This window comes from Polyodon spathula, chromosome 2 (assembly GCF_017654505.1).
Source record: "Polyodon spathula isolate WHYD16114869_AA chromosome 2, ASM1765450v1, whole genome shotgun sequence".
NCBI classification, from domain to species: domain Eukaryota; kingdom Metazoa; phylum Chordata; class Actinopteri; order Acipenseriformes; family Polyodontidae; genus Polyodon; species Polyodon spathula.
Window position 1 is genome coordinate 41,133,941 of NC_054535.1, and position 13,904 is coordinate 41,147,844.

At 36.3% G+C, this 13,904-nt stretch overlaps 1 protein-coding gene across 4 annotated transcripts in view; it reads left to right on the forward strand.

The window, feature by feature from the left end:
- The window catches only part of LOC121296449 (collagen alpha-1(XXV) chain-like), a 182,027-nt gene that overhangs the window by 85,355 nt on the left and 82,768 nt on the right, over window positions 1-13,904 (forward strand). For all 4 annotated transcript variants that reach the window (XM_041222048.1, XM_041222057.1, XM_041222040.1 and 1 more), the window contains exon 3: window positions 9,975-10,019. In XM_041222048.1, the coding sequence (XP_041077982.1) occupies window positions 9,975-10,019 (45 nt within the window). The remainder of the gene's footprint in view (window positions 1-9,974; window positions 10,020-13,904) is intronic.

The window sequence follows — 13,904 nt, forward strand, 5'->3', positions numbered from 1 at the left end:
TAAAAATATATATATATATATATATATATATATATATATATATATATATATATATATATAATATACATATACACACATACATTATATACCCCTATATATATATATATATATATATATATATATATATATATATATAGTGAAAGATCCTCGCAACTCACTCAGTTCATTGCCCCTTTAAGAACTGACCCAATATACAGAAATTGATTTTTCAGCGTGATTGCGCACTTTTAATAAACACAAATGAAAAGAAAACAAACACCTAACTCCCTTTGGAGCACTAACTAAACAAATACTGGTCCCTCACTGACCACAGGACGGCTAAGCCGTTTACCTGTTGCACACAAAACTTACACACGTTCCAAACAATACCTTCCTGGTACGACTGCTCTCACTCACACACAGTCAGGCTCTTTCCTCAGCAGCCTTGAGCAAACTGGCTGCCTCTCTTAAATACCCTGCACCTGGCTCTAATTTGCAATTACCACCAGGTGCGGGGGATTAACTAAACAATAAAACAATTAAAACAATTAACACCCATTAGCCCAATTCACCCACAGTGCATTTTCACATGGTTCTAGCAGGGAGGAATTTTAACCCCCTCCATAATTTGTCGGTACCCTTACAGCTCATTGAAATAATGATTGCAGTGATTGCCTCTAAAGGTTGTGCAACATAATATTAGGTTAGCAGTCCCATCATTTTTGTCCATGCCATTTTCATTTGTTTTATTATTTACAATATTATGTTGAATAAAAAATCAAAAGCAAAGTCGGATTTCTATTAAATATGGAATAAACAATGGTGGATGCCAATTACTTTTGTCAGTTTTAAGTTATTTCAGAGAAAATTGTGCATTCTTTGTTTTTTATGGAGGGGTACCAACAAATTTGAGCACGTCTGTGTGTGTGTGTGTGTGTGTGTGTGTGTGTGTGTGTGTGTGTGTATATATTATATATCTATATATAATATATATATATCTGAATTCTTGACTTATTATATACACAAACTGAATTTCTTGAAATTCAGTCTTCACATGGAAACAGCAGAAAGGATCTTAAATAGCATTTTTTTAAGCATTTTAGCTGAATTGCATAGTTCACTAATTGGGATACAACACAAGGCAAAAGTGCATACTCTTTGGTCCTCATGCTGTAGTCACATGGTCTTTCCAGATACAAAATGCTTGGGAACTACTTGACCTGTTTTGATCGAAACTAGCATTTAGTGTTACATCGCATGTTACTCTAGATGTACGTCAAGAAGACTATCTTTCTTCTTGACAGATTTGAGAATTGCAATTTAAACCTAAATTTCAAAATATTTTGTGAACAGTTCTGTTAAAATGATTTTATTGACCATCATATATATATTTTTTTTTTTGCCTGAAAGCTCAGAACAGGCTATTTTAAGATCTGCTTGGGAAAGGGAATTGTAACTGTAACTTATCATCGGTTCTTATTTCAACTCTGATTGACAAAGTCTTATGCTGATTTGTAACAATGCACTGATTTACTTTGAGTCACAAGGGATTCAAGAGGAGACCTTACTGTATTGTGAGAGGCAGATACATCAAAGAGTTTCTGAACTCAGATCAGAGCTTTATTTAAAACAACTCATGTTGCCTGTTGCATAACAGATTGAACTACTGTGTATGTAAACACATTATTTTAATAAAGATATTTACTGTAACTGCTCTTGGCAATGCCCTAGGGGCCATAAATTGGATGTTGGCATGACACAAATTATTGTTAATATCATGCACTGCAATAAATGTATTTGTAATTATTTGGGGTCATAATTGGGTTATCACAAGTTTGAGGGCTTTGACAAAGGGCATATTTTTTAACAAATATGGTTCAAATGGTTATTTTCTGTTCCTCTCTACATGCATGGCTATAAAGCTGTGAAACTGAACAAATAAAAGCAATTGTAAAATAAGAGCTGCACTAATCCCTTACTAAAAACTCTATTAAACGTTGTACATTTCTTGTTGATACTGTTTGTGTACATTGTAGACAGTTCTGTACAAAAAGCAGTGGGCAAAGAATGCTTCTGATACACACTGAAGATACACTGCTTTCGTGCACACCGTTCAGCACTTGCTTTCGTGCACACCGTTCAGCACTTGCTTTCGTGCACACCGTTCAGCACTTGCTTTCGTGCACACCGTTCAGCACTTGCTTTCGTGCACACCGTTCAGCACTTGCTTTCGTGCACACCGTTCAGCACTTGCTTTCGTGCACACCGTTCAGCACTTGCTTTCGTGCACACCGTTCAGCACTTGCTTTCGTGCACACCGTTCAGCACTTGCTTTCGTGCACACCGTTCAGCACTTGCTTTCGTGCACACCGTTCAGCACTTGCTTTCGTGCACACCGTTCAGCACTTGCTTTCGTGCACACCGTTCAGCACTTGCTTTCGTGCACACCGTTCAGCACTTGCTTTCGTGCACACCGTTCAGCACTTGCTTTCGTGCACACCGTTCAGCACTTGCTTTCGTGCACACCATTCAGCACATGTTAAGTAGCCTACAAAGCTCCGGAAGGAACGTAATATGAATTTGTCCTCAAGGTTGCTGCTAATTATGGCTGCCAGCGACAGGACTATGCCATGAACTTGGCACATTTTCCCATGCCTTTCATACGTGCTCAAACAAAAAAGCATCCACAGCAAACGAGTAAGCTTAGCCCACCAAATTTAAACCCATCAATGACATCTAGATAACAGGACATGACAGGCTAGCTTGATTTGACTGAACTGGGCATGGAGCCAGGCTGTAGACATTTCAGTCATTTTGAGGGGCAAATATTCGCGCTTATGTTTGGCTCTGACACTGACCTCGATGTCAGATGGTATTATGCAACCTGAAGTTCCAGGGAATATGGTGTCGTTTTTTCTCACATGGTGTCTAAGAGAGTTCAGGGGCTATGAAGTCGAAACAATCAAACGCCAGCACTGATCACTTTGGTACATTGACATTTTATTTTTATAATTATTTTACCTAAAGTAAACTACTTTACACCTAGATTTTCATCCACAAACAATATCTGGAGATATTGACTTTGCTGAGGACAACATTATACATTAAAAACAAAGCAACTCTATACAGTACAGCAGGGGTGCATAACCTTTTTGCATGGGTGGGCCAGATAGACCTAAGGGCAACCTTGCGTGAGCCAACAAATAAGATATTTTCATAAGATTTTAAAAGAACCATAAATATAGGTGCCAACTTAAAGTCATCTGTATTTATTTGTATGCGTTTGGCTTGTTATTAGATTGCAAATGCGTGTTTCTGTGCACAGGATTATCTTGTAGATTGGGCACCCCTGCAACACAATAAAATCGCACACACATACATCACACATACATTTACAGTTCTCAATGTATTTTAAATAGAAATCATTGCGCTGAAATAACACTAATGTGTTTTGGGTACGCTACACATTTCATTATGTAAAAATATAAATCTGTACAGTAGGCCTATACAGTATAGTAGTAAAATCAAATGAATACCTAGCGCACTTTTTTTGTACTTTAGCCTGCTGGTAAACCAAATTAAATCATGATGTTGCATTGTACACATTGGTGTACCATGCGAATAAAAGGTTATTTGAAATTGAAACTAAATTATTTTAGGGGTTTTTATTTTATTTTAATTATTATAATTTTTAATTTGGTCTAATTAGTAGCCTAGACAATTAACACACAATAGATCATGGTCCTATGCAGATGCTCAGAATGAGCTGGAGGGGTTAGTGGCACATGTGTGCAGTCTATTGCTCCTAACACACTGAGATAACCAGAAATGTCATAGAAATTTGCTTGACTTCAATGAAAATTAGGTACTTAGGTGTTCGTCTCAAAAATACATTGAGCACAACTGGCAACATACAAGAAAAAGCGGACTGGGAAATGCCAGCAACAATTGCGACTGTTTAAAACATGCTTTCAAAAGTTCTTAACAAATTGCATTGCAATATTTCTGATCCCTCATTTGTCTCCACTCTGTTTTTGTGAATTTCTGCTGGAATGACCAGAATTACATATTCATTTAAGGCTAAAGCACAAATAAGAACTGTGGCTGAAAAGCATTCATTAAAGTGATGCTAACAGCCTTGTGTTTGTTTAGTACATTTCACGCTACACTTCTGATTGGTTTGCATGTGGTTTGCAAAGATTGCGACAGACGCAACACTTTAGTACATCTACCCACAGTGTTTTAGCAGGAAAATATTCCTTTGAGTTAATACTCTGGATAACTCAAATATCTACACAATGACAATGCCTAGAAAGAAAATGTTTTTGTAAGCCATGGTTGTTCGCCTTAATGGGTCCATGATTGTAAATACCCATGACACTTCCCTGATTCTTATAGAAAGTGATGTGTTTATCTTTATATTTGGTGGTATAGTGTCTGTATACTGTAGTATAAGTATGAACTTTAATATAACATTTTTTATAAACCTGCCAAAATACCTTTTAGCTATTGTTCCATTAAAACTACATATATCGCTATACAGTGCCTATAGAAACTCTAAACCCCATTTCCAAATGTTCACCTTTTGTTGCCTTATAGCCTAGAATTAAAATGCATTAAAATAGTTTTCATTTATCTACACATCCTTCCCCACAACTTCCAAGTGAAAAAAATATTCTAGAAATTTGTAGAAAATTATTTAAAAATAAAAACTGAAATAGCTTGGTTGGATAAGTGTCCACCCCCCTTGTTGTAATAGCAATCGTAAATGAGCTCAAGTGTAAACAATTGCCTTCAAAATCAAACACCAAGTTAAGTGGGCTCCTCCTGTGTTAAATTGTAGTGATTCACATGATTTCAGGATAAATTCTGCAGTCCCTGTAGGTTCTCTCTGCTGGGTAGTGCATTTCAAAGCAAAGACTCAACCATGAGCACCAAAGCACTTTCAAAAGAAATCCGGGACAAAGTTGTTGAAAGGCACAGATCGGGATGGGTATAAAAAAATATATAAAAGGCCTTGAATATCCCTTGGAGCATGGTCAAGATGATTATTAAGAAGTGGAATGTGTATGGCACCACCAAGACCCTGCTTAGATCAGGCCATCCCTCCAAACTGGATGACCGAGCAAGAAGGAGACTGATCAGAGAGGCTACCAAGAGGCCAATGGCAACTTTGCAAGAGCTATAGGCTTTTATGGCCAAGACTGGTCAAAGTGTGCATGTGACAACAACATTCCAAGCACTCCACAAATCTGGCCTGTATGGTAGAGTGGCAAGAAGGAAGTCATTACTCAAGAAAGCCCACCTTGAATCCCATTTGAAGTATGCAAAAAAAAAACCCTCAGGAGATTCTGTAGCCATGTGGCAAAAAGTTTTGTGGTCTGACGAAACTAAAATGGAACTCTTTGGCCTAAATGCAAAGCGTTATGTTTGGCACAAACCCAACACAGCGCATCACCCAAAGAACACCATCCCTACTGTGAAGCATGGTGGTGGCAGAATCATGTTATGTTGGTGTTTCTCAACCGCTGGGACTAGAGCACTTGTCAGGATAGAATGGAAAATGAATGAAGCAAAGTACAGAGAAGTCCTTGAGGAAACCCTGCTGCCCTCTGCAAGAAATCTGAAATTGTGACGAAAGTTCACCTTTCAGCATGACAACGACCCAAAGCACACAGCCAAAGGTACACTGGCATGGCTAAGGAACAAAAAGGTAAATGTCCTTGAGTGGCCCAGTCAGAGCCCCGACTGAAATCCAATCAAAAATTTGTGGCACGACTTGAAGATTGCTGTCCATCAATGCTCTCCAAGGAACTTGACAGAGCTTGAACAGTTTTATAAAAATGGCCAAATATTGCCAAATCTAGGTGTGCAAAGCTGGTAGAGACTATCCCAACAGACTCACAGCTGTAATTGCTGCCAAAGGTGCTTCCACCAAGTATTAACTGAGGAGGGTGGAGACTTATCAAATTATGATCTTTCAGTTTTGTATTTTTAATATATCATTTTTTTCTCAATAAAAACTTTTTCCCCCTTAACAGTGCGGAGTATGGTGTGTAGATAAGTGGAAAAAAAAATCATCATTTAAATGCATGAAACTCTGAGGCACTGACACAACAAAATGTGAAAAAAGTTCAAGGGGGTGTAGACTTTCTATAGGCACTGTATGTGCTCATTAAACTGTGTCAAGAGGACCTTGGTAAAAAGAGAAGGATTCTGCTCCACCTGTGACCAGGCAATTACGGACAGGATTAGGAACTACAATCTCTGCACCAGGCCAGGAGTTGGCTGTGAAAATGACTGCACTGGAAATCATCCAAGTCTGTTGAAACTTAGTTGGTTAAACTCCAAATGCTGATAGCAGGAAAAAGTTTAAGATTATACACTATAATAGTATGCATGCTTTTTTTTTGGCCTTAGATAAAACTCCCTTTATAAACTTGCTATAATAAATCTTTTGAGATTGAATTATACTTCAAATGGTGAGGCCTGCAAGTACTTATCAATTGTTTCAAGTGAAAAACTACAAAGGTCTGTGATTGTGGTAAACTCTTTGGACAAAGGAGCTAACATTAATATAAACAAAGGTTTTAGTGGTTTAAGATTCAAATTGAATATGGTAGTACTGTTTTTACAGCTGTTGAAATTATAACAGTCGAGACAGAGAACTAGATTTATCGCATGAATTTCGGGGTGATTTACTAAGCACTATTTGACACCTTGGTATATTAATATCTTGACAGTATATGAAAGTGCTGTTTCTCATTCTAGCTGTTGTTACAGTAACTAAAAGGCAATACAATTGTTCAAGTTGTTAGCCTTTTTTTTATTTGGAGCAGTTGTTTTTTAGTACTATCTGGTTTAGCTTGCATAGGTGCAGTTCTCTTGCTGGTCCACATGCTGGGCCACATAGCCTAATTAAAGGACGGCTAATGCAAAGACACATACATAAACCATTGTTCTAGACAGTGTCAAACTGTACCCCCTACACCCCAAAACCCTACATACTTCTTTACATCCCTTTGGCCAGAGAAGGCTAGGGAGCTAAATATTGTTCACATCAAGGTGCTTTTTACACAGTTTCAGCACAACATTCAGTAATAAAAAAGTATTAAGCGCATATTTTCAAAACGTTATCTGTATACCTTCACGGCTAACGATGGCGTCTTATCCCATTCCCAAAAAGTGTACATAGTGAGCTTTTAGTTTTTGAGTAAAAGGAATATCAGAGATGGCATAGCGTAGGGCTTCGGGTACACCTCTGTGAGTGCACTCCTAGTAGTGGGTGTACATTAAGAGACAGCCTTAGTTAGAAATAACACTGTATGGAACAAGCTATACTTTTATTCAGAAACAGATTCAGTGTTTGTGTTATTGTGCTTGTTGGTTGATATATTTCAGAAATCCTTAACTTCTTTCCCTATCAGCCTCGGAACACATGCAAATGGATCAGTTGTTTTCTTCTAGAATGTATGCAATTCCTTATAGATGCATTTCACAGTGGTTTTTGGTGCAGCATGAAACAGAAATACTTCAGTAGCACTCACTATTATGACTTTCAGTTTGGCTTCATTTTACAGGCAGCTAACTACAGCTATCTTGCACAGTGACACGCAACACAGTTAAACTCATTTGCCTTATGAAGTGCCTGTTTTAGTTCCTAAAAGTCCTAATAAATTGGCCACATCCTGTACACTGGAGCCATGGCATATTTCCATTGGGAGCTCTTTGATCCCAACCAGTCTTTAAAACCTATAATGGTATCTTAAGTGCTTAACACTTGTTACCTGTAAGTTGAGCACCTGTTGTTCATTACATTTGTACATTTTAAACCTGACTTGGAACATTGAAAGCAGGTAGCCTTTAGCATAAGGCTGCCATTATGATGTAATTACATACTTTTTTTTAGAAGAGCATGTGACCTACCACCCATTTCTTGAAACTTCCATCCATAATGATTAAATACTCAACAGTGCAAAATTTATAAATACTAAAGGAATCCTAAAAAATGAAATGACGAATTAAAAAAAAAAAAAAACACATTTTAGTTAAAACGTCTGCCATTGAATTTCTAGAAACTTTACCAAAACAAACCATTTGTGTAAACACATGTTTAGAGCAGTGTCATTCCAAATAAATGTGTTGAATGTTATTCTACCCCTTGTTGTCTTTCCTGTTTGTTTGAATTTCTTAAAGGTAGTTTCAGTTTTTCATACACAAGTCTCACTCTGTTACTTTGTGAATTATACAAAATACAGGTAGCAGTGAATGTCACTGTCATCATCTCGATTGTACTCTACAGTAGCTAAGTACTTTGTTTTTCTGTTTTTCTTTTGCATGTGGTTTTTGTTCTACTGGAAACATACTACAAGACACAGCTTATATTTTCATAATATGTTGTTCAAACAGTGGTGATGAGATCCGTATGGGGCCATGCTGCTTTAACAAAAAGGCCCTAAATATTAGGCTTTAATGAACAAGCATGGCCTGGGGCAGCCACTTTGTTTTTGCTTAGTGGAAAAGTTAACGAGGAAGAAGATTAGCAAGAAAAATCTTACCAATTACAGGGAATGCTTATTACTGTTATTCATCATTTATACATTTCCACAAAGGCTTGTGCTAATTGTTGAGTTTATGTACATTTTGGAGCATTTCCTAAAAACTGTTTAATGCAATTTCTCTGCCAATGTGATCCCTCTAGTGGTGGACAGATGAAATGGTAGCAAAATGGATCAATTCTGGAAATAACATTTTTAAAAAAAGATAGTGGGTTTTATTCAATAATATAAATGCTGTCATTGTTTAAATCATTAATAGAAGGACTCTTTGTGAAAAGCAACATCTCTAACAATCTATGGTAACTGCCATATTCAGAAGCTTATGGTAACTATGCTTTCTCAACATGAACAACCATTAACTTGTTATTAAGTAAGCACTAACACTCAAAGGTTGTATTTGAATGGACATCCATGTGACTCATTTGTCTTTAAATATTAGTAAAATGCCAGGGTTGGTATTGAGATCCACTGCCATTTTCTCTATATCAATTGAATTGACTCAGTTTCTTAAACAAATGTAGAAGAGAGCGAATTGGTTAACTTCATTTGAACACCCTTTTCACAATCTTTTTTTTAATGTTTGCATAAAATCCTCCCATCAAATGTTAACATTAATTAACTGACTGTGACAAAACAATAGCTTTTAATTAATCAGGGATTTAGACTGTGAAATTGAAATCACTTTCATGCAGGCTTCCTAAGGGATCTTTTGAAGCGACACTGTATAAATACATGTAATTATCGTTACAAACTTTGCACTGGTCATTTATCATATCCTGTAAGAAAACAAGGTGTCGTCAGCAAAGTCTTTCATTAACAAATTATGAAATTGCTGCAAGACATTATTATTTTTCCTTTCTGCTGTGTTTTTGGAGCCACCAAATGTCATTGAATTGGCATCCCAGCAATTATTACTATTTTTGTTTTCTTATAGAATGTCAAGATCTTGGCAACTCGGCTTAATCGATTTTATGCTTATTGGTAAAAGGTGTTTTGTATAGCACTGGGACAAATATTAAACCATTCCAAAAAACATTGCTTGAAATGACTTGTCACATAATTCACTGTGTAGAAGAGGAGAAGCAAAGACAGTGAAAAAAGAGAGTGGGAGCCTAACTAGTGAAAGAATCAGCATTACACATTGTGAATGCAACCGAGAAATCAAGGGGCCCTCTATCACACACTTTTAAAGCATGAGTGCCGGAGGAAAACTATTTTGGAGGATGTCATTCATCAATCAATCAATCACTACAATAACCCAAACACTTAATGCAGGTGGTGAGCAGATAGATAGACCAGGTGAACAGGGAGCTTTCCCCAAGTACTGAGTCAACTAAAGAATGCTGATCCTTGTTTGCTGCACTTTGAGTGCAGTTGTTGTATTTTGGGGTTTTTATTTTTACTGTAAAGGTAATGTTGATTTTTCTTTCATTTCAGGCCCTCCAGGAAAGCGAGGAAGAAGAGGCAGAAATGGCGAATCAGGTACGTTTTAAATCTTGGGATTCTTGTACAATTTGCCGTGAGCTTTATGATATGTGATGATAGTTTCCTTATGTGGTTTTTGTGGCTGATATCATTAATTCAATTGTGTGTGTGTGTCTTTGTGCAGCAGTAGTATGACATTTTCAAAGTGTATCTTACAGAGGAATTGTACTTCTTGGCATTGAACGTTTGGTTGTATATTTATATGTAGAACTGGTATTCTTATATTAATATACTACACAAGGCTTGACTAGGCTGTGGTGCCTTGGATATTGCTGTGCAAGATGTTATGTCTATTGAATTGGTAACCCACTTGGACCTAAGGTATTCCTGTAATAAAAACAAATTAAAATATGATTCCAGTTTGTAAGATAACTCCATAAGGTAATGCTTCTACTATAGCAAAGGAAATGAATGTTACTGATTTAGAAACCAGAACTCTTACTCGGGTATGAAGTGTTAATTCCAATGATAGGTCCCTCTTTAAAAGAATAGGCCATGCTGCTGAACTGAAAAGTTTATCTTGTTTTGCCGCTATCACAATCTCAAATTATGATTTAAATGGAAGCAGAATCACCCCCCCCCCCACACACACACACACCCACACACACACCCACACACACACACACACAAAACAAAACTGTAGTTGTAAATCCCCTTTTATTCATGCACAATTCATTTTTGCTATGTCGTTTAACTTCATCAACATTTGAGTTTATTGATATAAAGGGTTTTACAGTATGTGATGCAGTTTACCTATCTGTAGCCCATAGTTTGTGAAGTCTATCCTTAAACGCTAATCTAAACTGTACTTACTGTAGTCAGCTGTCACCACAATGCTAAACTAAATACTGGTACATAAAAGTTTTTTTTTCACCAACTTCCGCTTACATTGTTGCTCAGCCCTTATTGGCTGAGGTACCGAAGGTCCCATTTCAATACTGAAAGCATGATATTCAGTCCTTACAGTGGATGTCATTTGAAAATATACAGACAAACAATTGTGCCATTTAACTAATCTTTTGTACAAAAAAACTACAACTTAGAGTCAGAAACACAAGAAATGAATGTTGTGTTGCATAGCCTGTTAGTGATAATAACAGAAGGGTGTTTGAGTAAATATCTGTAATTTGAAATAGCTTTCCACACACATAGGCATTGCAAACACAGGCAATACAATTAGATATATTTGTTTATTAAAGGCATGGCCTTACAAAATGTAAAGATGTTGAGATGAGGCTAGCTGCATAAGGGACTTTGATTTTGTAATTAATATGGTATTTAATCTAAAACAATTTAAAATGCAAATAAACTACAAAGATCATTGTGCACTTTCATTCTTCAAACAGGTCATTTGTTAGACAACAGTACTGCACGTAAGCATTTATATATATATATATATATATATATATATATATATATATATACATATATATACAGCTATGGCCAAACGTTTTGCATCACCTAGAATTTTATGATTGAGATAATAATAAAAAAAAAAAAAAAAAAAAAAAAAAAAAAAACTGTCTGAACAGTAAATTTAGATCTTTTATTTAACACTGTGTAATACAAATAAAAAAAGTCTACTGCAATCCATAATATAGTACAGTGTTTCATGTTAGATTTAGAATTTCAAATGTTTCCATTTTGTTAGTTTTTTTGTTAAGTATATGGATAACTACAAAGCACTATGTATTGCAATGTTAACTCAAATATTTTCATTTTAATATAAAGTAAAATTAGTTCATTGTGCAGGGTGATGCAAAATGTTTGACTATATATATATTATAATATATATAAAATATAGATAATATATATATATATATATATATATATATAGTATTATATGGCATTAAAAAAGAAAGGTTCCCTTTGTATGCAAAATGTATCCTCAGTGCACAGGCTGCATGTAAAAAGGCTCATTAAAACTAGAAAAATGTGCAGAACATGTTGAGCTGTCGCAGGCTGCCAAGCAGTAAGCAAGAGACAGAATTGCCTTCTGAAACCTTCAATCTCTATCAACAACAAAGCAAGCCTGAAAGAGGCTGCACCTGGAGAGCCCACCACCACACTGCACTCCTTCCACAGGCTTCACGCCCCACACAGCGCTTACCGTTTGCCACCAATTAAGATTCTAAAATTACCAGGTGCTTTTCAACCCACTGTGAGCCAGTATCCTTTGATACACAGACCTTTAAAGGTGCAATAACCAAGGCTTTGAAATCATTTACCTCTTGTTTTTTTCCTCGTTTTTGATATGCAATACCTTTTTAAATTATAACATTGTCTCATGGCTGCTTCCTGGTAGCTAATCACTTCTTGTGCTGTAGAAAAAGTTGTGCATGTTGTGTGAAAACAAATCAAATCTTACATGAATTCAAAACAAACAGAATGAATGAAAATATCTTTGGCATAATAAAAGTAAAGGTAGACCAATACTAATATTGCTTATGCTAAAAAGAGATAAGAACAGCTGATTATCGTCTAAGAACAGTATTACATTAATTGTCACAGTATGAGTAAAACTATTCATGCAGAAAATATAACTGTAATACCAGTATATTAGCCAGAAGAAACTCTAGTGGAACCACACCATTTACCAGCAATGGCATAACAAAGGACTTGAGTGATCATTAACTAGCCAACCACTGTCACATAAAGGTTTCTACTGTCTTATCTTCTTTCTAACTGCTCATTAAAACTCCACACTCTGGTCCTTTCTAGGTATTCTTCATCATGCCCTTTTAGAAAATCCAGCAATGGATGTGCTTGTTTTCTGTTGGCTATGTAGGTTTAATAAAAGCCAATAAATGTAAAATCCTGTTTGAATGAAAACCTCATGCCTGTAGACTGTTGTCTGCAGGGCAGTTTATTGGTAATGAATCTACTTGCTGTAAGCCTGTGTGAGGTTTGTTGTAAACCAGCAAGAAACCAATAAATATGTGTTTTTTTTTTTTTTTTTTAAATAGTAAGCATAGTATCTGCCACAGTGTGACACCTAGTTAAAATAATACATGTGGGTTATTGTTTCCTTCACCATTTAAATATTGTGCACTAATTTTGACTCTAGCGTCTGGTGACCTGGAACTAATCTCTTTTCTCGACTAGAGAACATAGTGGAAGGCATGGCTTTGCGTTTTGTTCATTGCAGGTTGCTGTATGTTGTGCACACTGTAAGTAGCACTCGTAGATTTGTTCTTTACAGTTTTTGTGTGGAGTGTTTGTTGGTGTATTGCTTGATGCCGAGAATGGAATACATTAAATCAAATGTTCATCCAAATCTTTACATAAACCTGTGCTTTACACACATTGAATAATTGCCAATGAAATGGAAACAGGAAAACTAACTTCTGGAGCAGATGGAAAATTGACATATGAGCTGATTTTAAATCCAGGCTTTGCACCTTGCTTGGCACCACTTCAGTTGATGTTCAGTTGATAAAGGGGATGGGAGTGCACATTCCATAAGTGACAGATGAATAGAAATACAACAATATATCTCCTGGAGCCTGTTGCTAGATGCACAAAAATAAATCTGTGACTTGTACTCAAGCAATAAACTATTGCAGTCGGAAACCAGCATATTGATTTAGATTTTTTATAATTTGACAATTGCATAAACTAAACAATTGCTGGCTCTAAACAGTTCCAAATCGTTGTACAAATGAAACAGACTGGCATGAGAAAAACTGGTCTTGGCAGAGATCATCCAGAGAGAAGTATCACAGTCATATTTTTGGCATCCAAATATCAAGTTGCATATGGATCTTGAACAGGACATCCCTCATTCTATGCTGGATTTCAGAAAGCACAGTAACCCAAGGAGATAATCTACCTCTTAACAGAACTTTCTTACTAATCTGCTTGATTGGGGCTGGCCAATGC